A 27500-nucleotide genomic window follows, 5' to 3' on the forward strand; every position below is an offset into this window, starting at 1 on the left:
TTCTCATCAGCTTCTCATCAGCTTCTCATCAGCTTCTCATCAGCCTCTTTCAGCTGCTACAGGCTCCAGAGATTGCAACAAAGCTAAAAATAAATAAATAAATATATGCAAAAAGCTACATCCCCTTGTGCACGATCAGAAATAAAGGTATAATTTACTTGTCTGTATACTGTACCATCACCAATACATCATTTGTACCTTTAGTGTGTAGCTTTTTCCCTGAAAACATGAAAATAATGTACCTTGAAAAATAATATAAGGTACATAACATACCACTGATATTTCATTAATCCTTAAACCTTAATAATTAAATTAAAGCTACACCACGTTCACCTTCTCAAACTCTAAAAAGTGATTCTAGTCTTATGTAGCGTTTACATGCTGATATAATATCCATGTTACTAGAATAAACGAAGTTTGTAAATGTATGTATTCCTATTTCCTGAGTTTAATATAGAACTTCCATTATTTACCTTTTGTTGAACATATAAAAAATTATTAAGTGCAAATTCTGCCCTTAATTTTAATATATTGAGCAAAGATTTTTTTTTATTAGTGTTAAATTGTAGATACTAAAGGTATGGATTGATTTCATGCCTTTAGGCAGATTGATTTCATGAACGTTATTTAAATGCATACAAAAATAAAATTTTTCTATTTATATTTTTCCTTGTCGCTCGGGTGATACCATCACAGGTACATCTTTTGTACCTTTAGTATGTATCTATGTATGAAAACGTGAATATAAATATAAATAAAAATAATAACAAATGATTAAGGTATATATTTGGACCTTAAGGACCACTGATGAAGTTGAAAAACTACACTACACACACACACACACACACACACACACACTTGTGTAAAAAGATATATATTAAAGGTATAATAATAATAATAATAATAATAATAATAATAATAATAATAATAATAATAATAACCAGGTACCCTTAAACTATTAGCAAGTTGGTGTTTCTAATTGATATATTTGATCATTTATAATATTTATAACATTTATATGTTATAAATAATAATATTTAAGTAATTAATGAACACGCTATCAAGGATCCTCCAAACATTTTGTAGCCCTTTAACTATAAAATAAATTCCGTGGCCTCCTTAGGACAGATTTATTTCATGAACATTAATAAAAATGCGTATAATAATATTTTTTTTCTATTTATCAGAGCTTTCTAGTCCTGAACTTTCCATTGGCAGAACACATGAGCTCCAGGTTGATGTTTTGTTTACCAGTTATTGAGGTTTGGTTTAAACCAAGTCAATTCAATTGAGCAGTCAAAGAGGCTAATAACTATCCAAATGCAATCATTATGATTATAATTATAACAATTTTAAATAGAATGGACATTTATACAGAACATTCCTGCTTTAAGGAAAAGAATGAGGCAAAAAGATACAAAGTGCTGAGAGTCTATTCAAAGGTAATCAAAAAGGTTGCTTAGCTTCTTGCATAATGCTATACAGAGAATCTGCTGAAAGCGTAAATATTGCAGAAACTGAGAATGTGTTGCATAGATATAGATATTTTAATGAACAACTACACACACCTTACTTAAATTAAGCAGCACAAAAACCGTCATGTGTCTCTAAAACAACTCTAATACATGTATTCTTCAATACTAATGCTATTAATATTAATAACTTTCTGTAAGATGTTTATTTAACATCAATGTAATGAGTCTCCAGTGTCAGTGCTTGGAAATAGGAAAGTAAAGAAAGTCTACTTTACATTTTCCAGTTTCTTGGTAACATGAAAACCTGCATTTTGTCGTAATAACTTCCATAGAGAGGAAATTTGAGGCTTGTAAGGTGAACCACTGCATGTTATTGAGTGATAACAAGGAACTAACTTGTCTGCGTGATGTTACCTGTAACTGTAAATGGATAAAAAGCATTACATGTCATTCCATAAGAAATGAAACAGTATGATTGTTGGCAAGTTGCTGTAGTATAAGAGGAATAAAACACTTCAAGACATGCTATTATAGGAAAAGAATCAACTTTAGGGTGGTAAAGGTAAGTCCATGTGGTGTCAGGCCACATCACACCAACCCTCCAGTGATTAGTTTCCTATAACAGCAGGACACACGGTGTTTTATTCTTTATTTATTCTATTTTACAAACTGATAGAAAGCGGCCATTTTGTTTGCAGGATACTAATAGTCAATATGTCATCTACAGTCGGAACAACGCTATAAAGTGTGACCAGATTTACAATATAATAATCATACAATCTAGTATCACACACACACACACACACACACACACACACACACACACACCAGTCTTAATTTTATATGTTCAAGAATGAACAGAATTTATGCTTCATTATCTCGAATGGGCGAAAAAAACAGGTAATAAACAATAAAACAAAAACAACTGAACAAGAACTATACACACATGGAATTAAATCTCAAGTAAATTATATTAAATAAATAAATAAATAAATGACAGTAATGCAAAATAGGTATTTTGTAAGAAATTGTTAACAAGTAAAAAGCACACATAAATGACAGTAAAAAAAATGATATTCAAAAAAATAAATAATTAAAATAATATAATTATTATAATAATTATAATATGTAACAATAATTACATAATTAATATATAACAATCATTAAATCTTTTTTTTTATTTTTATTATAATGCAGTTATAATGCTTTCTGGATTTTTTTTTCTTTTTGGTGATTGATCACCTGTGTAGTGATTTTTTTTTTAAATCTTTAAATCTTTAAAATCCACAGTCTGTTGTCATAGCTAGAAGTAACACAAAAGGAACTTAACATGTGTTCACACCTCTTACTCTAGATACTCGCTAGCTAGCTAACCGTTATTTTTTTCCATTTCATTTACATAAACAAGCGGAAGCGCAAAAGTGAACAAATTGATTGAAAAACAATGAATTAGTGTTTTCCGGCCCAGATAAATATGAACGCTTTACGATTGCCATTTCTTCGTGATCTGACGTTAGCTCCGTAAGTTATTATATCAGTTACGTAAATTGCAGTTTCTATTCTTTTTACACCACAAGGGGGCTCCTGTGATACATAAACCTTCCTGATACATAAACCTTTTTCGTCAAAAGATGTTTTTCGTAAAGTGTGTTTTTTTTGCATATCTGTTTTAAAATCATGGGGCCCCCTGGTGGTCCTGGGGCTCTTGCTGACATAAATTAGCTCATATAATGACATCATTATTGGTCTATTTTAGGTTAGTATATGTCCGCTTTATCCTGGTCCCTGCATAGACGTCCTTGGAAATCGTAGACGTCTGGATTTGAAAAATGTAACGATCATTTTGAGGGTGTAGAAAAGACAGCTGTTGTGGTTCTGTGGTTATTGGTACATGACATGGACCAATAAATGGATGTAAGCCTCAAGGTAGACCAGAAATGACCTAAAATGGACCAATGATGATGTCTGTCTACGGGCTAATTCAAGTCAGGCTTGGCTGGACAAATAGGTCTAACGGATGCACATTTACAAGACATGGTGTGTGTGTATTTTTTTTAATCCTCTAGCGCAACACCCAGAAACAAAACTTGTGTTATCCTCATTTACACTCCTATAGCTAAATGGTGTAACAAGCCTGTTTCAGATCTCCTTATCTTGGATTCGTACTGGTATGACTATATCAGAATATATCCATAATCAGAAAGAAATGAAGGAGACCCACACTCATACACACACACACACACACACACACACACACACACACACTTGGTAACAGGCTCACACACACTGCAAAATGCCTGTTCAGTGTTGAGTTCATTCATCACAGTAGGGATTTGTCACTGCATCATAGGCTCCATTTGGCGCTCTCTCAGCCTCCATTTCTCTCCACCTCATAAAAATCTAAAATGTCGGGTACACACACTGAGCAGCTCTGATCTTCTCTCTGTGCAGCGTGTGATGGCTGGTACGGCGTCGCGCACGGCTGCACCCGCAAACTGGGCATGAAGATCTGCGGTGAGTTTATTTTTTTATTTATTTATTTATTTCCTTCTTGACTCAGGCCTATGTGCGGCCTAAAAGCGCTGGCCTTTTCTCACATCAGACGTGTTCAGCCCCGACCTTGGTTTTAACCTCTTCATCCTCTGGGACAGCACAGTGACCTCACCCTGACCTGCAGGGTCTCTCTGTCTCTCTCTCTCTCTCTCTGTGCTGCTTTACTTCTTCTTTATTATCTTATCATCCTGGTTTTTATGCCCCAAATCACAGATGAAAAGTGCAGCGCTGTCATCACATGTTCCCTTCACCCTAAAGGCTCAATCTCAAATGACTGCCTAATCCCTTCCTATAAATGCACTACATATAGGTTATTTAATAACATTAAGGTTTTAAGGTCATTATTTTGTACTTATATGTACTTAATGAATCCCAAATAGACATCTAGGGCACTAAATAGTCTGTAAAAGCCAGTAGATCAATTTTAAACCCTATGAACTATTGTCTTCTGTACACTAAGTAGTGCCCTATATGTCCATTAGGGAGTCATTTAGGATACACTTTACTCCCTATATGGGAATTACATAGTGTATAATATATTAATCTCAACACGTGGCCAATGAGAACGATTTGAAATAATGAATCCTGCGCTCTATATAGTGCACTATATTCCTAATTTGGAATTTGTCTCCATACTCCTTTACACAGGAAAAATATAAGAATTGTGTGTAAAAAATAATAACCACAAGCCCTGTGTGTGAAAAATCAAGATACGAAAATGAACAAATCGCACATGAAAATAAACACATTGTGCAAAAATCATGTGAAAATAAATAAAATCATGTGCAAAAAAAAGGGTAATAAACAAACGTAAATAAATGAATCATGTTAGAAAGTGACATTGTAAAAATAATTGAATGTAATTAAAATAATTAAATTGTGTCGAAAAATCACGAATGAGAGTAAAATGCACATGAAGTACACGTGAAAAACGTGTGAAAGAGCGCTGGGTGTCAGGGGGACGGAGCTGAAAGGTCAGTGAGCAGTGATGAAGCCTCGAGGCTGGAGTGAGCTCAGTGTCGTCCCTCTGTAACGCTCAGTGCTCCACGTCCTCCCAGGAGACACGGGGATTATTTACTTTCTCCCAAGAGACATTGGGATTGTTTACGTTGGGAGGAAAAAAGATCAGAACTCTCTCTGCTGTCTAACAGCCTTGTTTAGAGCTGAGATATAGACCAGTTTCAGGAGTCTGTCTGAGCGCACTTCCTTTTTAGTGTCCACTAGAAACTAAATTAGGAAATTCATTCAACTATAATAAGGCAAATAGGACAATTAGTGCAGAGAGAGAGAGAGAGAGAGAGAGAGAGAGGAAGTCAGAGTGAGAGAATGAGAGAGGGAGAGACAAACAGACAGACAGCTAGACCAGAAAAAAGAGACAGACAGACAGAAAGATAGAGTGAGAGACCAACAAATGGAGAGAGAAGGAGAGAGAGAGAGAGAGAGAGAGAAACAGACAGACAGAGTGTGTGTGAGAGAGACAGACAGAAAGAGTGAGACAGACTGACAGAGAGAGAGAGAGAGAGAGAGAGAGAGAGAATGGTGCTATGAATACAGTGGATAATTACAGGCTTTGGTTTTTTAATTTCTTACTATTAATAAGTTTCTAATTAAAAAAAATTAATTAATTAAAATAATTCGCAATATTTGTAATTGTACCGACTCGAAGATTTATGCAGCATTTAAAATGATCACCAAAACAACGCATCATCACCAAATAAGTCTGTAATAATTTAAAATTTAATTACAATGCCAGAATGTTCTAAGTGGTAAATGATGTGGTGATTTATTCTGGTTTATTAACAGCCCACGAACTGCCCCAAACAGCCCACGAACTGCCCCAAACAGCCCCAAACAGCTCACGAACTGCCCCCTCACAGCCCACGAACTGCCCCCTAACAGCCCCTTAACAGCCCACGAACTGCCCCTAACAGCCCCCTAACAGCCCCTAACAGCCCACGAACAGCCCACAAACAGCCCACAAACAGCCCCCTAACAGCCCCTCACAACCCCAAACAGCCCCAAACAGCCCCTCACAGCCCCCTAACATCCCCATAACAGCCCCCTAACAGCCCCTCACAACCCCTCACGGCCCCTAACAGCCCCCTAACAGCCCCCTCACAGCCCCAAACAGCACCCTCACAGCCCCAGACAGTATCCACACAAACCCTAACAGCCCCATAACAGCCCCTCACAACTCCTAACAGCCCCTCACAGCCCCCTAACATCCCCTCACAACCCCTCACAGCCCCTAACAGCCCGCTCACAGCCCCAAACAGCACCCTCACAGCCCCAGACAGTACCCTCACAAACCCTCACAGCCCCCTAACAGCCCCTCACAGCCCCCTAACATCCTCATAACACCCCCCTAACAGCCCCTCACAACCCCTCACGGCCCCTAACAGCCCCCTAACAGCCCCAAACAGCACCCTCACAGCCCCGGACAGTACTCACACAAACCCTAACAGCCCCATAACAGCCCCTCACAACTCCTAACAGCCCCTCACAGCCCCCTAACAGCCCCTCACAACCCCTCACAGCCCCTAACAGCCCCTCACAACCCCTCACAGCCCCTAACAGCCCGCTCACAGCCCCAAACAGCACCCTCACAGCCCCAAACAGTACCCTCACAAACCCTCACAGCCCCCTAACAGCCCCTCACAGCCCCCTAACAGCCCCCTCACAGCCCCAAACAGCACCCTCACAGCCCCGGACAGTATCCACACAAACCCTAACAGCCCCATAACAGCCCCTCACAACTCCTAACAGCCCCTCACAGCCCCCTAACAGCCCCTCACAACCCCTCACAGCCCCTAACAGCCCCTCACAACCCCTCACGGCCCCTAACAGCCCGCTCACAGCCCCAAACAGCCCCTCACAAACCCTCACAGCCCCCTAACATCCCCATAACAGCCCCCTAACAGCCCTCACAACCCCTCACGGCCCCTAACAGCCCCCTCACAGCCCCAAACAGCACCCTCACAGCCCCGGACAGTACCCACACAAACCCTAACAGCCCCATAACAGCCCCTCACAACTCCTAACAGCCCCTCACAGCCCCAAACAGCCCCTCACAAACCCTCACAGCCCCCTAACATCCCCATAACAGCCCCCTAACAGCCCCTCACAACCCCTCACGGCCCCTAACAGCCCCCTCACAGCCCCAAACAGCACCCTCACAGCCCCGGACAGTACCCACACAAACCCTAACAGCCCCATAACAGCCCCTCACAACTCCTAACAGCCCCTCACAGCCCCTAACAGCCCGCTCACAGCCCCAAACAGCACCCTCACAACCCCTCACGGCCCCTCACAGCCCCCTCACAGCCCCAAACAGCACCCTCACAACCCCTCACAGCCCCAAACAGCACCCTCACAACCCCTCACGGCCCCTCACAGCCCCCTCACAGCCGCCTCGCAGCCCCCTCACAGCCGCCTCGCAGCCCCTCACAGCCCCTAACAGCCCCCTCAAAGCCTCTAACAGCCCCTTTACAGTCTCAAACAGCCCCCTGTCAGCCCTCTCACAGCCCCTAACAGCCCTCACTGCGCCCCATCTGAGAAAAGGCAAGTTAATTCGTCAAAAAAAGACAATAAACCTTTTGAATTAATTGAATTAATTATTAGGAAAGTAATACGCAGTCTTTGAGGCCATATAATTTAGGGCTAATTTGTTGTGATCAAACAAAATCTTAACATGACTTAACATGATTATTAAAAGATTGTGAATTCAATAAATTCAATGAATAAAATAAATTTGGCTGTGCTGTTTTAAAGCACAGTTTATTGGGGGGAAATGATCATTTAAAAAAATGTATTTACCGTATTTAAAGCTGCTGTGTTGTTGAACCTGATGTGAGAAAAACAGAGAAATCCAGCAGCACTGAATGGATTTGCATAGATTCGAGCAGCTCTTATCTGAGGCTGAATATGAAGCGCCGCTGCACTGCTTCTCTCTCTGTCTGTTTTTCTGAGATAACACGCACACACACACACACGCACACACACACACACTGCACAGAGATAATCGATGTCCACTGGGAATCAGATGACCAAACCATTCCCAGGTTTTCTGCTACGAGTGATTTGACCAGTAACAATGCATTTGGGAAAAGCCGGATTTTTTTATGATCTCGTTCAGAGATTTAACACAATGAACCTCTTCGTCTGCTCTACAGTGATACTCTGAAACAATGCCGACATTTAACGATGCGATCTTCCTGATTATGTTAAAGAATAATAAATAACTCAACCAGTGCTGCTGTTTTTAGAATATTAAAAAAATTATTTTTAAAATATTTTTTAAGAATCTCAGTCATCTTATCACTGCATATGGAAAAGCCAGTATTTGTATTATTTTGTAAATTCATGAATTTTACAATAAATCAAAATTAAGTTTGTGATACCAATAAACAGCCTAAATTTTAGTGTTACTGTTTAAAATGTAATACAATATTTTATTTTAAAAATAGTTTATTTTATATTTTTTTAATTTATTTTTTTAATTTATTTTATAAGGATTATTTTATTTTATAAATTATTTTATATAATTATTTTATTTTATAAAATAAATTTAAAAATATTTAAAATAAAATATTATTATATTATATTATTATTATCACTACACTAATAAAATAATAACAATAATATAATATATATATATATATATATATATATATATATATATATATATATATATATATATATATATAACTATTATTATTATTATTATTATTATTATTATTATTATATCACTATATTATTTATTTGTTTGTTTGTTTGTTTGTTTAATTTTAATATTTTTTGACTGGTGTAATAAATAAATAAATAAATAAATAAATAAATAAATCTGTTACATAGTGATACCAATAAACAAAAGATTTGATAAAAACTTTTATTTTGGGCCACTTTAAAAAAAAATATTACTACTACTACTACTGCTGCTAATAATAATAATAATAATAATAATAATAATAATAATAATAATAGTCTGTTTTATAGCAATGCCATTAAGCAATGAAAGTGTTACTGTTTATAATATAAAACAATAAATGAATCAATAAATAAAGAAATTGTTTACCTCATTTGTAATCCCAGTGATCTTATCAGTGACAAGGCATTTAGATTTTTTTCAAATGAAACATTTAAATCTTTAATAAAGCAACTGATATCATTAAACACTACATTTTAATAAAATTCAGTTTTTTTATTCCAGGCAAGTGTTTATAATATAAACCAAATGAAACGTTTTTTTGTTTTTTTTTCTGTCCCAGTGATCTTATCGAAGCGTCTGGGAAAAGTACATTTTATTATGCCGGTATTTCATGGCACAGCTTTAGCAAACAAAATTTATTTTATGTCTTATGTTTTATGAGCTTGTTATATGGAATGGCTTCCCTGAACAATGCTATCTGTCTCAGGTGTAATAGCTTTAGACACATCTTTAGACACATCTTTAGACACTGTTGGCTTCCTGCTTGTGCTTTTCGCTCTTCTTCGCACCAGTTACGGCTATAAAGCCTCCCTGATAGATCGGTGTCATGGGGAGCAGTGTGTATCAGATCTATAGCCCTATCAGATCTCTGTGCCTCCGGTTAAATGACATGTTTTCTGTTCGGGTCAGGCAGCTTGAGCACTCGGGCGGAAATGTGTTGGGGGTGGAAATCACCACTAAAGTATATATATATATATATATATAAATATATAAATATATACATATATATATATATATATATATATATATATATATATATACATCAGCCGAACAGGCTGTTAGTCACTCAAACACAAAGCCATGTGTCAGGAGCTTATAAAGTAGGCTGTAGCAAAGATCTGGACATGTTTCTAAGCGGCTTCCATTCCTCATCGTCTCGCAACGATGCAGGGTTTCTGCAGAAGAACAACAGCTTGGAGGAGAAAAGCAGGATGATGGGATCCTTCCGAGAGAAAGAGCAGAGTCATAACAGGGAGAACCGGGAGAAGGAAACGCGCTTCACCCGCAACGAGACTGACTTCTCCAACCTCTTCGCCCGGGGTAAGACTTCTCCATCACTTACTTACTTCTTTAGGTATGATGTCACGGGTGCAGATTTGTTATCAGTCAGATTTACTCCTTAATACTCCACCAGCTCTGTCCTGAGAGTACACTTCAATTAAAGCAAAGACACTACATTTTGTGTATGTTTTACTATAAAATTATTTAATATGCAACCTTTAATTAAATTACTCTTCATACCCCGGGCACTGTCGAATGCTCAATTCTGATTGGTCAGAATCAGGACCGTTAAACTGAGCAGCCTTTATTTTCACTCCTGATAAATCAAAGAAAAAACTTCTCTTACTGTTACTGAGCCCTTGCAATGGAAATGCATGATAGAAATAACATGGCTTAATTTATGTGACATCATAAAAGTGGGTGTGGTCAGCATCAAACAGGAAATAGACCCCAAAAAGCTGAAGGTAGGAAAAATGACACTTTTTTTTTGTCTTTTTTACATAAGGTATTAAAATTGTCAAGACTGATGTATTTAACATAATTATGAAATTATGATGCATAAATACATACAGTGTTCTACTGTAACAAAAAAAATGGTTCATGTTCATTGGGACAGTCTTGATACAGTAAGTGGAGAGAAGAAAAGTGAAAATAAATAGTGGATAAAAGAAAGAAAGAAAGGATAGAGAATGAAAATATTATAAATAAAACCAACCACACAAATAAACCAATGTACAAACAAAGTAAAGAAAGAAAGAAAGAAAGAAAGAAATTGAAGGCAGAATGAAGGAAGGAAGGAAGGAAGGATAGAGAATGAAAATATTATAAATATCATAATATTATAAAACCAACCATGCAAATAAACCAATGTACAAACAAATAAGGTAAAGAAAGAAAGAAAGAAATTGAAGGCATAATGAATGAATGAATGAATGAATTTACTTATTTGTTTATTTATTTATTAATTTATAAAGGAAAGAAAAATAAAATAGTGTAAACAAACAAACAAATAAATTTATGAAACACAGAAGAAAATCCTATAAATAAATAAGAAAGAAAGAAAGAAAGAAAGAAATTGAAGGCATAATGAATAAATGAAAGAATGAAGGAATGAATGAAGGAAAGAAAAAGAAAATAGTGTAAACAAAGAAACAAATAAATTTATGAAACACAAAAGTAAATTCTATAAATAAATAAATAAATAAATAAATAAGAAAGAAAGAGAAAATGAAGGCATAATAAATGAATGAATTGATTTATAAAGGAAAGAAAAAGAAAATAGTGTAAACAAACAAACAAACAAATATATAGATAAATAAATTTATGAACCACAAAAGAAAATTCTATAAATACATTAATAAATAAATAAGAATGAAAGAAAAAAAGAAGGTGCAGTCTATAGTCAGTTGGTCATCTTACTTCTGTCCACATGCCTTTTCCAACAATTATCTCAGTTTAGTGGATGTGGATCCATTTAACAAACATTCAATGAAGTAATAAAGTTGAGGTCTTGGTTGGTGATGGTTTGATTAAATGCTGATACGTTGTTACTCCACAGATATATACAACAAAAAAAAACAGAGTCAGACAGAAATATCAGCTGCATGGAAGTCACGATGGTAAAATTCAGCTGTCAATATGGCAGCTGTCAGACAAAGCCCATCACCTCTTTTCATGAACTTCCTCCTTCTCCAGATTTACTTCCTGCTAAAAATGGCGAAGAGCTGACTATGCAGTTCCTCCTCGAGATCGTGGAGATCCTCACCAATTACGTTCGCAAGACTTTCGACAGATCCACCAAAGTTCTGGACTTCCACCACCCACACCAGCTCCTGGAGGGCATCGAGGGCTTCAACCTGGAGCTCTGCGACCAGCCCGAGTCGCTGGAGCAGATCCTCGTGGACTGCAGGGACACGCTCAAGTACGGAGTCCGCACAGGTACCATCTCAGATCACCTCTTGGGGTTCTGTTCTTCATGTATGTGTGAGTCTACATGACTGTTTCATGTAGCTGGATGATGGACTATGTGCTGAACAAATGAAGTGTAGAGCGATGGAATTTAGATTGTGATATCATAAATATTTGAAGTAGAGAAGTGTGTCTCAAACTAGTAATATACTACCACCAAGTACGACTGGCTGTTGCCTTTATCCCTTGAAGACAGGATCCGACTGATCAGTTGAGGTGTAAAGTTCTTGCCTAAGGAACCATCACTGAGAGCTTGGCAGTGCTGTAATGTGAACTCACAACCTTCTGATTGGTTTCACATGTTCTCCCCAATGTCCATACCGGGTTCCTCTGGGTTTTCCCAGCATCAGGATGCGTAATAGGATCAGACATGACATCCTGTCCATAAATTCCACCAAAGCCTGAGGGGGAAAAAGATCAAATCGATAGTTGCTTTCAGCTCAGATTTGATCTTTCCTTGAATAAGTTGAAGATAACCAAAATCCCACAGCAGTTATTAGCAATCCAGCTAGCTATAAATGAAAAATCTTAGCATAGCTAGCTATCTAATCCTAAATTAACCCAAAATTGTTGATTGTGACTAGCGGGAGAAGATCAGTGCCTATTTTGAGTGTTGAATGGGGCAGCATGGTGGTGTAGCGTTATCTCCTCACAGCTCCTGAGTTCAGCTTATTGTTTGGCATCGTTGCATCGGAAAAGTATTTGCCTTTTCATCGGAAAATCGCAAGTTTGAATCCCAACAATGCCACAGCCATCCAATCGTAGGTGTCTTTCAGCTCATGTATGCAGAAGAGGGTAGATAGCGCTTTTTTTTTTCAATATTTTAAATATACTTTCAGTCATGTGTACACTTCCATCCAATATGACCAATAACTTTCACGATAAAAGGGTTTATTTATAGTTTATTTCTTTAAACTGTATTAAGTAAACTCGTACTTGATTAGGTCGGGTTCTATTTACGCTCAGCTTCGAGCAGCACTGTTGAGCTTTTCACTAATTTGAATAATTTAGGTTAATATTTTAATTTAAACTTACATTATACATAATATAGAGGACTTGACTTGGTAAAAGAAGAAAAATTATGGAAAAAAAAAATCTAAGGATAAAGCTGTATGTACAGCATATTAGTAATTAAACTTACACCTTGTCCTATTCATTATTTCCTACCACAACCGAGATTTTTTATTTATTTATTTATTTAAAGTACAGTCTAAGGGGGGAAAATCAATCCCCATTAGCACTGTTATATCTTATAGCCGCCTTAAAGCAGGTCTGAATGATACTGTAATGAAACAAGGGTCATTAAGAGGCATTTCGAATAAAAGAGGCTGTAATGTTCAGCGTGTGTGTGTGTGTGTGTGTGTGTGTGTGTTTTCAGTAGAAATACTAAAACATGACAATATTAGATTGCAAATTGAGTTCATGCAATTTACACGATGCTGAACTGGCCATATTTAGCTACATTTGCCTTGTATCTCTAGTGCAAAACTAAATAATAATAATAATAATAATAATAATAATAATAATAATAATAATAATTACAGCATTCAAGTGTGCTGAAAAAAGCAGATAAAACCCCATAAGTATAGAAGCAAGAATCAAATAAAAATAAATAAATAAATAAATAAATAAGTGACCATAACATAAAAAAAATTAATGTAAGATATAATAAGATAGAAACAATTGGCTAAAACAAGGAATTGTATCTCATGCAAAAAATAAATAAATAAATTGAAATTAATATTAATATTTTACACAAACTTTTTTTTTTTTTTTTTAAATATTGCTTATAAAATGTCATACACATTTCATTTTTGGCTTGTTTATTAATGTTATAATTATAATGATTAACTGAACAATACACCAGGAGACTGAAGGGATAAAAATTCTTTTATCTGCAATCATTTTGAAGTGATTCCTTCTGAACTGGAACTGTCCGTGGTACTGAAACCTGGTACTGAAACCTGGTACTGAAACTTAACGCTTTTTACTTATATGAAAGTAGATGAAGGAATTAGTAGTTTTTCATAAGTATTTCTTTTTTTTCCCCTAGCCTACTAGGTTTAAATTTACTGTGGAGAGGTGTGAATTATTTCCTACCTGCTAACCAGCAGCTAAACACAGAGTCACGATACTCTACATACAGAAACCCAACAGTATTCTGACTAATCTTATAACAGGTTTGCGGTGATAAAACAATTCATTTGTTTTTTTCTGATTGAAAACTTCTGATGAGTCAATTTCCATTCTGGTGGAATGGAACGCCAATGTTCTGCTGGAAAGGGTTAAGAATCTTTTCTGTAAATATCCGTCTGAAACCGAATCCAATGGAGAAAGATGGATGTTTTTGGATGATAATGATAAGTTCAAAAAAAATTAAATGTGTAAATATGGACTGTAACAAACTTACAGCGATAAAATAATTCATTTGTTTGTACTGATTGAAAAAGTCCAATAAGCCAATAAGATTTCTGTTCCACCGGCAGAATGGAACGCTAGTGTACTGCGTGAAAGGGTTAATTTACTGATATTTATGGCTCGTCTTCATAAGCAGATTCATTACGTGTGTTTGAGCAACGAAATGCTGCTGACCTCTGACACTTTTTTCTTGTCCTGTTCTCAATTCTGCTTTCTGTCCTTTTTCCTATTTCCCCTCTCTGTCCCCTTCCTTTATGTTCCCTTCCTTTCTTTATTTCCTGCCCTTTATCTTTCAGTGTTTCAGTGTTAAATAATAGAGCAATTAAAACGTATACTGTTAATGGAGCTCTGGGGTGAACGTGGGCCGTTAAGATCAAAGATGCGAGACATTTGGGAAAGAGGGATAATGGGAATATTCAGGAACGTGTATATGAGCTAGATTTGCATTTATATTACAGAATATTAATTTTTAAACCCTCACTCAGCTCTGTGTCTGTTGTGTTCTGAATCACTGATAGATGGAGGTTTACCAGACTAGGTGTTTCTAGCTCCGTTTTGGTTTAGTTCACTTTTCTGTTTTAATTTGTCTTCTCTGTTATTTTCAGGTCACCCAAGATTTTTCAATCAGCTCTCTACAGGTCTGGACATCATCGGCCTGGCTGGAGAGTGGTTAACCTCTACTGCTAACACCAACATGTGAGTGACTTTCCTTTCCTTTCCTTTCCCTTCCCTTCATGTCTTCATGTTTCCTTTCCTTTCCTTTCATTTCATTTCATTTCATTTCATTTCCTTTCATATCTTCCTGTTTCCTTTCCTTTCCTTTCCCTTCCCTTCATGTCTTCATGTTTCCTTTCCTTTCATTTCCTTTCCTTTCCTTTCATATCTTCCTGTTTCCTTTCCTTTCCGTAAATGTCTTCTTGCCTCCTTTCTATTCCTTTCCTTTCCTTCCATGTCCTCCTGTTTCTTTTCCTTTCCTTAAATGTCCTCTTCTTTCCTTTCCTTTATTTTCCTTTCATGTCCTACTGTTTCCTTTCCTTTCTTTTTCTTTCCTTTCTGTTTCCTTTCTTTTCATGTCCTCCTGTTTCCTTTTGTTTTTTCCTTTCCTTTCCTTTTCCTTTCCTTAAATGTCCTCCTGTTTCCCTTCCTTTCTTAAATGTTCTCCTGTTTCCTTTGCTTTCCTTAAATGTCCTCTTCTTTCCTTTCCTTTATTTTCCTTTCATGTCTTCCTGTTTCCTTTCCTTTCTTTCCTTTCTGTTTCCTTACTTTTCATGTCCTCCTGTTTCCTTTTGTTTTTTTCCTTTCCTTTCCTTTCCTTTCCTTAAATGTCCTCCTGTTTCCTTTCCTTTCCTTAAATGTTCTCCTGTTTCCTTTCCTTTCCTTAAATGTCCTCCTGTTTCCTTTCCTTTCTTTTTCTTTCCTTTCCTATTCCTTTCATGTCCTCCTGTTTCCTTTCCTTTCCTTAAATGTCCTCTTCTTTCCTTTCCTTTATTTTCCTTTCGTGTCCTCCTCTTTCCTTTCCTTTCCTTTCCTTAAATGTCCTCCTATTTCCTTTTGTTTTTTCCTTTCCTTTCCTTTTCCTTTCATGTCCTCCTGTTTCCTTTCCTTTCCTATTGTGTCCTCCTCTTACATTCCTCTCCTGTCCTTTTTTCCCAACCTCTTCATGGTCAGGATGATTATTCCGGCTGTCCGCGTGGCTGTGTATGATCTCACGCCCACTGCTTCTGATGTCAGGAGGTTATGTAAAGTGATTGTTTTTTCGCTCTGTGGCCAGAGGTGCTGGTTTTGTTAGTGCTGTATCGAGTGATGAGCTGATAGCGCAGGCAGCTCTGGTCCCCCCGAGGCACGTTAGATTGCATATTGATCAGGACATTTCATAAGAGCTCTGTATAATAATAATAATAATAATAATAATAATAATAATAATACAGAGCAGAGCAGAGCAGAAGACTTGGAATGTGGCTGCATATAGATTCAAAAGCAATCAAGAGCATCAAAAAATGGTTTCTGTTATTTCCTGAGGTTCTGCTCACTTCCTGAGCATTTCCCCTCTCTTTCTTTTTCAGACACGGATACACAAAAACCTAAGGCTCATGCATTTTGTACTCCGATTTTAACCTGATATTACGAATTTTGCTTTGAGTCTTGCTTTGAGTCTTTTTCTTTATAATAGAGCTTCTGTAGCTCAGAATGGTCTCGTCCCGAATCTAGTTAACGGCCCATTGACTGAGCATGACTGATGGCTGGTAGGAGCCGAATGCCAGCTGAGACCAACCAGTCGGAGTGTATGTGCCCCCTCCCGCCCTATATCCGCCCTCCCACCACCCCCCGGGCCGTGGAAACTCCACATAGTGCCTCCCTCCGAGTGGCTCTTCGACTCCCACAGGAACGAGCCGCTTCATTAGCGCCGTCCTTCTTTATATAAACGCATGGCTCCATTATAAAAGTCACTTATGATGAGGAAATGCTTGTTAAACCGCCATTACAGGAAGAATGGCTGGTGGCAGAGGGGAATTACTTCGCTTAATACACTCTTATTCACATGAGTCCCACACAAACACACATTTCACTGCAGTCAAAAAATTGTAAAAACTGTACACAGATATACTCAATTAGCCAGAACATGTTTGGTGATTAAAGTTTTGTTCTTTAGTTTTTGTATTAGAGCTACAAGGCTAATATGTCAAATCCATTTAGTAAATACAAGCGCACATCTTCACGTACTCACTTCAAGCTAACTTCATAATGTGAGTTGTGCTCAGGGTTGTCATGGTTTTGGAAAATGGTTACGGGTGTGCGAGTACTTAATACTTCATAACAGATGGCTGTGAAGATCAACTCTGCAATATTCAGTTAGTTATTATAGTTTTAGTTTAGTTATTATAGGCCTTTTGTAATTAGTAAAATCATCAATAATTAATATTAATGTGAATTATTTTACTAATATCATTTAACATAAATAAACTATTATGACTTAATCATTAATTAAGAATAATTGTACTAGTAATTAGAATTTCAAAAATAATCTGAAGGTTGTTGGTTCAGTCCTCATACGGAGCACCAGAATGCAATATCTTACATTTGTATGCTTTCCGAATAAAGTGACTCATTTCCCGTACAGCTGGAAAAAGCAAGTCCATTGGCTAGTTTTAGAAATAGTTTGCAGATGTCAAGATCTTGTTTTAAAGCAAATAATCAGAATTAAAGAGAATCAAAATCTGCAAAAAAAAATAGGCTGTGGTGGACAAAGGGAAAGTGTAAGTGCGTAGCTATCAGTAGCTATGTTTCCATCCAAGGATATTTTTGCGAAAAAAAAAGGTTTCGCGCATTGAAATCCTATGTTTATCGATGCAGCTGATGGAAACGCAAATTCTAAAATTCTAAAATTCTCACAAGTGTGGAGGTAATCTTTTTGTGTTTAATTTTAGCGCAAAAAGTTATATATCGATACTTCAAATGTTGCGAAAAAATAATTTGGAAAGAGTTTTTGTGAGAAAAATGGCATTCATGCAAAAATATATGTCACATGATAGAATCTATCCTTCGAGGGAAGAATAGTGATGTGTACACCATCCAGTGCACCAAGATGCGCCAAGGAATTACGGTATGTGTTACGAAAATACGGTAAATTTCATTTGCCTCCGCTAGATTCAGCAGCTTGACATAATATTAATATAAAGAATATTTTTCTTTAATAGTTGTGCACACAGCATACACACATCGTTTTTCTAACCCTGAAAGTTTCCCCCGCTACTCTGTATTCTGGTTGCCAGCTTGAACAGAGCGATGGCAGTCCACCTTCAGGGTGGAACCGGTGCTCGGTGGTGACCTGTGATGTATCAAGAGCAACATCAGGACCAATTAATTGGCACAGCATCTCAAACGAGGGCCTTGATATTCTAAAATGTTGACTTTCTGTGAAGTCTATCTCCACCACTACCTCCCAGAATGCCTTATTGCATGGTATCTCCCAGACCCATGGGCTTTATCGCATAAGGGACACCATTTTATCGGCCAATTGGATGGAAACAGGCGTGAGACAAATTTCGCAAACTGTTTTTTACGCACTTTCACTTTTTCGATAACAGATGGATGGAAACTTGGCTCATGATGTACAGAACCATCTCTGTTGTAAGATAATATAAAGATTGGGAGAGGTGAACAGGAATTACAGAGCGGATAATGGCCGTACTAGGCGATGATAAAAAGGCATACTACTGCAAATCAGATATGCATTGCGTAACACAGTGAACTTTCCACGCAAAGATTTAGGAAAAGAAGAAAAATGCACATCCGGGACATTTTGGGCTAGTTTCAGGTCTTTCTCTGCAAACTGCATAATGCACGCTAAGTAGTATGCCTACATAATAGTGACCAAAATAGTGTTTTGGTGCATCTCTGTTGCCGATAGCTAGCTAACCTTAGCTAGCTATCTAAAATACAGCATAGAAAGCAAATCTATCACACAGATATAGTACTAAATATATACTGTCCAGCAAGTGGAGCTGACGTCAGAGATAACTCACTCTCTCTATAACTGTGTTTGAATGCAAAAATGTGGACACCTCACGTTAGTCAGTAGCCGTCTATTGCGAGTTCCATAGCTGAACAACTTCACAACTACGAATTCCACAACAAGAATAATTAGTAAGCAAATAAATGCCTGTTTAGCCAGAAAAAAATGACAGTCCTGAATCCTTTTTTCTCTTATAGTATAATATCAGCCTTTTTCACTCTCTCACTCTACGTCTGCCAGTCACCATGTAATCAGACTTCTTTCATGCCTAAAGTTGGAAAGTGCTTACGCTTGACGTATCTTAGCTGGAGAATGACGTATATATACAAATTTCCCCTGACACACTGACATTGACTGTGAATTACTAGTACAGGATTGTCAGGGTGACTCACAGCAGCTCAGGAACATCAGATTATAGATTATTTTCAGTCCCCTGATTCAATAATGATTTTTTTTTTCGTTCTGCACATTCTAGCTTTAAATAAACTGGCTGGAACTGTCCATATTTACACATTTAATTTTTAAATGGAACTTATCATTATCATCCAAAAACATCCATCTTTCTGCTACATTGGATGCGGTTTCAGACGGATATTTACAGAAAAGATTGTTAACCCTTTCTAGCAGAACTTTGGCGTTCCCTTCCTCCAGGGGAATGGAAATCGACTCATCAGAAGTTTTCAATCAGAAAAAAAACAAATGAATTGTTTTATCACTGCAAGTCTGTTATAAGATTAGTCAGCACACTGTTGGGTTTCTGTATGTAGAGTATCATGACTCTGTGTTTAGCTGCTGGTGAGCAGGTAGGAAATAATTCACACCTCTCCACAGTAAATTTAAACCTAGTAGGCTAGGGGAAAAAAAGAAATACTTATGAAAAACTACTAATTCTTGCGTCTACTTTCATATAAGCCATTAACATCACAAATAAATGTTGATCTTTTGGCCTCTGGTAAAAAGAGTTAAACTAAATTAGCAAACTTAAGGCACTGATTGACTACATTTGGGATAAAGCAGGGAAATTATGTACATTTCATTTTCTTCCTTTTGTTAGAGAAAATCACAATCCATCATACATGGATTGAACTGAATGGGTTCAATCTGAAACTTACTAATGTAAACGCAAGTAGCCTATAAACGATTTAATCTTGGGATTAACATGTCCTGTGGATGGAAAGTTCAGAAACCAAAACTCTCTAGGAGTTCAATAAAATAGCCAGAATATTATTGAGCACATTTGAATAATGAGGCTAATGTTTAAATAGGATTATGTCCTTAAAATCAATATGTATTTTGAGGGTTCAGTGAAATTTATTTTACAGTTAAAACGGTCCCGGACTCCAGAAAGGTTCATGCTTCGTATTGAGACACTCAGTATATACTATATTATACAGTATATATTGGATTATTTCTTATTTCTGTGTGTGAAAATATGAGGATGTGTGTGACTTTGGGTGACTTTGAATAAAAATCAGAATAAAAGCAAAAAAACAAGGAGGGAAGAGTTAAAACGCTGTGAACACATTTGGAAAATTTCGATCTTTTAATCCTTAAAGGTTCTCTGGAGAACTCTGCGACTCTTTTATGGAAGCATGAATTATCCAATGAACCTTTAATGAATCTTTTTTTGTCCTTTGTACAAATTCCTGAAACGATATTTCATTAAACGTTCATAAAAGACGTTTTTCTAGTTACAGTATGTAAATTTTCAAACGATTTTTAAATTGTTTTAGATCATGTTTGAGGTTCTGAAAGTAAATTTCTTTCCTCTTGCCGTAGTTTTTTATTTTATTTTTTTTAATGTTTGGATTCACTAACAGACCTGCAAGAAATGTTATAAAAAGCTAGTAAGTGCTAGAACACTAAATAAAGTATTACTTTATATTTTTATATTGTATTAATAAAATTCGGTGGTTAGTAAAATTTTCCGAAAATCATCACGAAACAAATATAATCGCTAAATGGTAAAGCGAGCAATACACTGAACTAACTTTCTGAACTCTCTCTCTCTCTCTCTTTCTCTCTCTCTCTCTCTCTCTCTCTCTCAGATAAGATCATTGTACCTTTATGATGTTTTTTGGGCTCCTTTTTTTTTTTTTGGTCCTAAAATTATAGAGATGATCTTCAGGTCATTTGAAGCTAGTGTTAATTAAACCATGAAAAAATGGTGATGTTAGAAACGTCCAGTTCTCTCCATGGCTTATTTGTAGTGAAACCTACACACACATTTGTTTTTTTATTGTGAGAATGGGAAGGGAATTCAGAGCTCTGACCGTGTCAGGATTGTTTATGTCGATTAGCATGGAGATGAAAAGATGAGAAATTTTGTCCTTAAAAAATTAAAGTATATTTGTATTGCTGTGAAATACCTGAAGTGAAGGGCTATGTAGTGAAAAAAACTGCCACTTCTCTCTCTTCTCTTTCTCTTTCTTTCTCTCTCACACTCTGTGTGTGTGTGTATGTGTGTGTGTGTGTGATGGGATTGTTTTGCTCCGGGGATGTTGCACCCCGCTGGGCAGAACTGGATCTTTTGGAATGATGCTACATGTTCTCGGCCCCATTATGTCTGATTCTTCGCTGCAGTGTTTAAGCATCATTTGCTACCTCAGTCATTCGTTCTTTAAGCCATTCCCCCCCCCCTCCTGCTTACACACACACACACACACACACACACACACACACACACACACACACACAGGCTTTGTGTGCTGAAAGCAGGGTGTTCCTTTGTTTCGAGGCTCTGTCAGTGTGTGAATGTGGTGAAAGCGCGGGTTCTGCCATCATCATCACTCACTGTGATTAATTAGAAATGATCAAAGCTGACACGTATCGACTGGCAGCTAATGTCCCAAAACACACACACACACACACACACACATACACACACACACACACAAACCCACTTAGAGATAATGCACATGCACTCACGCACAAATTTATTCATAATAATAATATTCCAACTTTATAGTATCATCCATATACTACAAATATATTTTTGTATTTTAGATGATACATTATTTTTTAGATGAATTATTTTCATACAGTGTGCAGAAATAATATTGTTGCATAAAAATATGTGTTGTAATAAAAAATACATCAATTTAATCGGATCAAAATGATTTAAAATATTGGAAATAAATATAATAATTAAGCATAAATTTATAAATAAATTAAAACAAAAGATAATATAATAATTATTATATTAAAATAAAAATAAGATAATAAAAATAATTATTAAGTTTCGTAATATTTAAAATAAATATTTAAAAATAATATTAATATCAAAAACATATTATAACGTATAATAAAATTTTTAATTGTTCACAGAGATGCATTACATATTTAAAAAAATAAACGTCTTGGTTTTTATCTGATGTTTATAGCGCAGTATTGCTGAATTCTCAATCCTGATTGGTCAGAAAGTGTTGATTAATTTTCTATAACAGGAGCTCGCATTCTAATGGTATTGTTTCCATAGTAACAGCTTATACAGGGACTTATATGGTGGGCACTCCAGGTTAAATCTTTTTTTTTAATATAGTGTTACCATAAGGTGAAGTTTTCTATAAGGAGATGTGTATTTAACCTTTATGGAAGGAGTCTCCAGTGTCAGAAATAAAGCTATAACATTCCAACAGGGGAAAATCTTCACACCAGACGAGTTTTTGCTTATTACCAACATGAAACACTGAGTTTTTTTTGTCTAATTAACTTAAAGAGAGAGAAACAAAGAGAGACTGATGAGGGAAAGACAAGACTGTTGATAGCTGCTATAACATAAGCGAGAACAGGAACTAGCTTGTTTTGCTAATAAATTAATAAATAACATATTGTTAATATTGGCAAATTGCTGTGGTATAAGTGGAATAAAACACTTCAGGATATAGGACCATGAGAGCAAGGCGATAATAAAGAATGATAATAAATTTCTCTGCTCAACATCTGGAATGTCATGAATATTATTATTCTTGACATATTATTAATATGTTTATAATATTATTATTGACTCTGAAGATAATATGAAAGATAATAATCTGGAATTTGGGGTTCAATCTTTAAAAAAAAAGGGATCTTCACTTTCTAAAGAGGTTGTGGTCGGAAATTTTGAATTTCTGAATTTAGGTTTAAACTTCTTAAACCTTCTTTAAGTGTGTAGAAAGCATTTCGAGGACGCGATCACAGAAAGACATTATTTAAGGTGATTGGACGCATAAGTGGACCTTAAGGAGTCCTTGTGTACTCTTAGGGAATGTTATGGAGCAAAAATGCAGCTGCATGAGACCTTTTTGTTATAGTGTGAAGCCCGAATGTCTGCAAAACCAGCATGAAAACCATTTACTGACTCACACAGAAATGCTACTGATCATTGAAAAGCTATATCGATAAATATTAAATGGGATACATGGGAATTTTATCCATCCTGATTCTGTGTAATACATGTACATTCGTTAATCTCGGACCTCCAGTGAGGCTACGCTCTCAGACGTCCTGTTTTGTCCTTTTTTTGCTTACAACACCCCTCCCTCTCTCTCTCTCTCTCTCTCTCTCTCTCTCAAAATGACATAGAAATGTGCCATTCCTCTCTTTGAATGAGACGGATTGAGGCCCTTATCTCAGCCGAACAGCCGTGCCCTGCCTGTTTCCTGTCGCTCTGAACTCCTCCATTGAGACTGACAGATACTCATCACGCCATCAGACCCCTTCATTAAACCCCCCCCGAGCGAAAAGAGCGCTTATCGAGCCCATCGCAGCCCTCATTTAATTAGCAGCATTCACAGCAGAATATTTTATCTGGGATGGGATTCTACATTACGCCAGGCTTTTATGAGGGTTCGAAATTAGCTGCGACACAATCGAGAGCAGGTATCGATGATATCTGTGGAGGTCTGTTATTAGGTTTGTCGATGAAACGCATTAGAAGGGTCTGTGCATTGTGTTTTCTTGGGGAAATGAAGCAGAATCATTGTGGAGGAGGAAGAGGAGGAAGAGGAGGAGGCAGGTTTCCACTGCAGCTCAGTCAATTTGTACTAGTCAGTCAAAGAAGCGCAGACGCGTGACAAGACAGATTTTTCTCCTGTCAATCAAAATGTCCTCGCTTTATTCGGTCCTAAGTCGCTGTCTGCTTCTTTTCACGCCTTTCCAGGTTCACCTACGAGATTGCGCCTGTGTTTGTGCTGATGGAGCAACTGACGCTGAAGAAGATGAGGGAGATTATCGGCTGGCCGAACGGAGAAGGAGACGGACTTTTCTCACCGGGTAAACTTTCCAGAATGTGGTTTCTGGAAAGAAAATATTGCAGTCTCCTTCTTCTTCATCCCAAGAGACACTATTAAGACAGATTAAACCTATAATTAAGCCCAATTTTTTTTTTTTTGCACTAAAACTAAGCGTCTAATGCTGCTAGCAAATAATCGAAGCTTATAGCCTCTAGTTAGCATCATGCAAACATGTCTAAATCCTCATACACTCACCTTTGTATATAAAAAGTTTTAAAAATAGCATGTGTAAAGTAATAACACAATGGGGCAGGAAAATAATCCATGGCACAAAGCAGAGATACCCTGAAGTGGATTATTTTCCTATAACAGCACATCATGAAGTGTTTTATTCCTCTTATACCACCAACACTTTTTCAATTTTTGACTTTTAATTTATTAAATAATGACATTTCACACTTTTTAATACGATTATAGTTACATTCAATGTTGTGAAACATCCACAAAACAAGTTAGTTCCTGTTACCGCTTACGTTATAGCAGCTATAAACAGTCCTTCGCTCACCAGTCCTTCCCTCTCTCTTTTTTTTCTCTCACTTGAAGTTAATAATAAGAAAAAAAAATGCTGATTTTCTTGTTAGCGAGAAACTGGAAAGTGCAAAATCCTCCATTTTGAAGACTTTCCCATTAAAAATAAATAAATGAGTTAAAAAAAACGTACTGACTGTTACACTGACACTGGAGACTCCTTCCATAAATGCTAAATAAAAGTGTCCTTACAGAAAACCTCACCTCATCAATGATTAGATGTTTATTATATGTCTTTGTTCAATTCAATTCAATTCTATTTTATTTGTATAGCGCGTTTAACGCGTTTGGACATTTCTACAAAGCAGCTTTACAGAAATAAACAGATTCAAATTAAATTAAACCGAAATAAATTGTAAATATGTGAATTTCTTTATAGAGTTATTATGTTCACAAATAGGGGAATAACAACGCATTTTTTTATCCATTTATTATTAACTTTAGTTTATGTAGAGCATCCAGCATACAAGCCCCTGTGAATGAGCTGTTACTATAGAAACGATATGGTATTAAACCGAGCGCATGAATATAAACCCGTGATCACTGAAAACTAATCACCTTCTGACCAATCAGATTTGAGAATTTACTGTAACAGTGCTGTGGTATAACAATAAACCAGATTCTGATTGGTCGTTGGGATCATTTTTATTTTCTACACACAGGTGGTGCCATATCGAACATGTACAGTGTGATGATCGCCCGCTATAAGTATTTCCCCGAGGTCAAAACCAAAGGCATGTCGGCTGCACCGCGCCTCGTTCTCTTTACATCAGAACATGTGAGGAACTTCGAAGAACTTGACCATCTCAGTCTTTTGTATTTCATCCAGATGTGCTCCATGATTGCCTGTAGACTGTAGACTTACAGTGTGTGTGTGTGTGTTTGTGTTTTCGTAGAGTCACTATTCGATCGCTAAAGCTGGAGCAGCTCTGGGTTTCGGTAAAGAAAACGTCATCCTGCTCAGCACCGACCAAAGGTAACAAATTAGTCCACAATCACTGTGTATAAAACATAAAACACGATCCCACTGCCAAAAAAAAAAAGGCAAAAAATTTTTTGCTTGTCCTAGAAGCAAATTTTACCCATAAGCCTTTATTAGATGATGGTATCTAATATCTTTAGGTTTGCTGGTGTGTTTCAGGGGTCGAGTCATACCTGCAGACCTGGAGGCTAAAATCATCAGCGCCAAACAGAAGGTGAGCGCAGGAGTGCGTCTGTTATAGAGAAATCGGTTCTTAGAGCTGTTTGAGTGTGTGAGCTTAACGTCTGCTCTAATGGAGCTCAGTGGATCAATAAAGCAGCGTGACGAGCCTGTCTTCTTCTGACAGATGGACTGCAGTTCACTAGCCCTGCTTCGTTTGCTTCATTACCTACACGCCATTCTAACTCAATAAATGGAGCCTTAACTGGACAGTACCTGTCTTTAATGTTTCTGTTGTGTGTGTGTGTGTGTGTGTGATATAGGGTTATGTTCCACTCTTTGTGAACGCAACAGCCGGTACTACAGTATACGGAGCGTTCGACCCCATCAACGACATCGCAGACATCTGCGAGAAATACAACATGTGGCTCCATGTGGACGTAAGCGTTCTTTACACTTTCTTAACTTTCTTAACTGCTAAGAACTTGCGATCCTGGGAAGAACATTCTCTCTGTGATACCTAGCAATCCCTCAAGAACGCAAGGACAGGAGAGTGAAACATGCTAAACACGTCCAGTTAACTTATAGTCAATATGGTACTTTCCACTTTATTAGGAACAACTGCACATTCATGCAGCCAATCAGGTGGCAGGAACGCAATGCATAAAATCACGCAGATGCATGTCAAGAGCTTCAGTTGATGTTCACATCAAACATCAGAATGAGGAAAAAGTGTGATCTCTGTGAATGTAACTGTAGTATGTTTTTTTTTTAATATTAAAAAAAAGTAAGTTCAAAAAATATGCAGTTTGTCTGCTATAAAATTCTATCTGTTGCATAAGTTACACACCTGAAATGCATAATCTTTTGAAATACTGCTGCAATGTATACAGAATAAATTAGTCCATAAATTATGGAGAAAATGCATAATAACACAACACTCTTGAAATTATTTTTTAAAAAAAACACACAAATTCTTCATTTCAGTTTTCTTAGATAATTTATTTAATTTATCCAATTGAATTTAGTTGAAGAATTTTTTTAGTTACAAAATTCTCCTTATTTTAAAGACTTTTTTAAAGATTTTTTAAAGAAATTATTTTAAAGATTCTTTTAGAATAAATTTGTAAATAAATTCAGAATAAATTTTTTTCCAAATAGAACATTTTCAATTCTCCAAAAAAAAAAAAAATCCAAAATATACCTCTTTTCAATAATAAAACACGTTCTTGCTACAAATTTACAAAAAAATACGTAAAAGTCATTTTTATCATCACTCGTTCCTCTCATGGCTTTGTAAAAATGATTTTACAATCTAAAAATGATTTTACATATGAGCCGAGATCATAAAGCTTCATGTTTTTTTTGTTTTGTTTTTTTTTGTTTGTTTGTTTTTTTAGTATTTTAGTATTTCTTAGTATTGTTCCATTTTTGGTCAGCCTAAATATTTAAAATTGGGTATTTTGCCAGAACAGAACAAAACAAAATAAAGCATTCTCAATTTCTCATGAATTTTTTATTTTACTCATAGTCTGCAATAATTATATTAAAAATATTACACAGTTCATTGGAATATTTACATTGCTTTACATTTTCACGTGATTATTTATTTCGGAATTGCCTTTTTATTTTACATTTT

General features: G+C 36.5%; 1 protein-coding gene across 2 annotated transcripts in view; it reads left to right on the top strand.

The window, feature by feature from the left end:
- The window catches only part of gad1b (glutamate decarboxylase 1b), a 40606-nt gene that overhangs the window by 3925 nt on the left and 9181 nt on the right, over positions 1-27500 (top strand). For both annotated transcript variants that reach the window (XM_053232058.1, XM_034312320.2), the window contains exons 3-11: positions 3927-3989; positions 9907-10056; positions 11713-11955; positions 15009-15099; positions 24060-24172; positions 25383-25498; positions 25617-25696; positions 25862-25916; positions 26185-26301. In XM_053232058.1, coding sequence (XP_053088033.1) covers positions 3927-3989; positions 9907-10056; positions 11713-11955; positions 15009-15099; positions 24060-24172; positions 25383-25498; positions 25617-25696; positions 25862-25916; positions 26185-26301 — 1028 coding nt within the window. The remainder of the gene's footprint in view (positions 1-3926; positions 3990-9906; positions 10057-11712; positions 11956-15008; positions 15100-24059; positions 24173-25382; positions 25499-25616; positions 25697-25861; positions 25917-26184; positions 26302-27500) is intronic.

This window comes from Pangasianodon hypophthalmus, chromosome 2, assembly GCF_027358585.1.
Source record: "Pangasianodon hypophthalmus isolate fPanHyp1 chromosome 2, fPanHyp1.pri, whole genome shotgun sequence".
Classification (NCBI taxonomy): Eukaryota; Metazoa; Chordata; class Actinopteri; order Siluriformes; family Pangasiidae; genus Pangasianodon; species Pangasianodon hypophthalmus.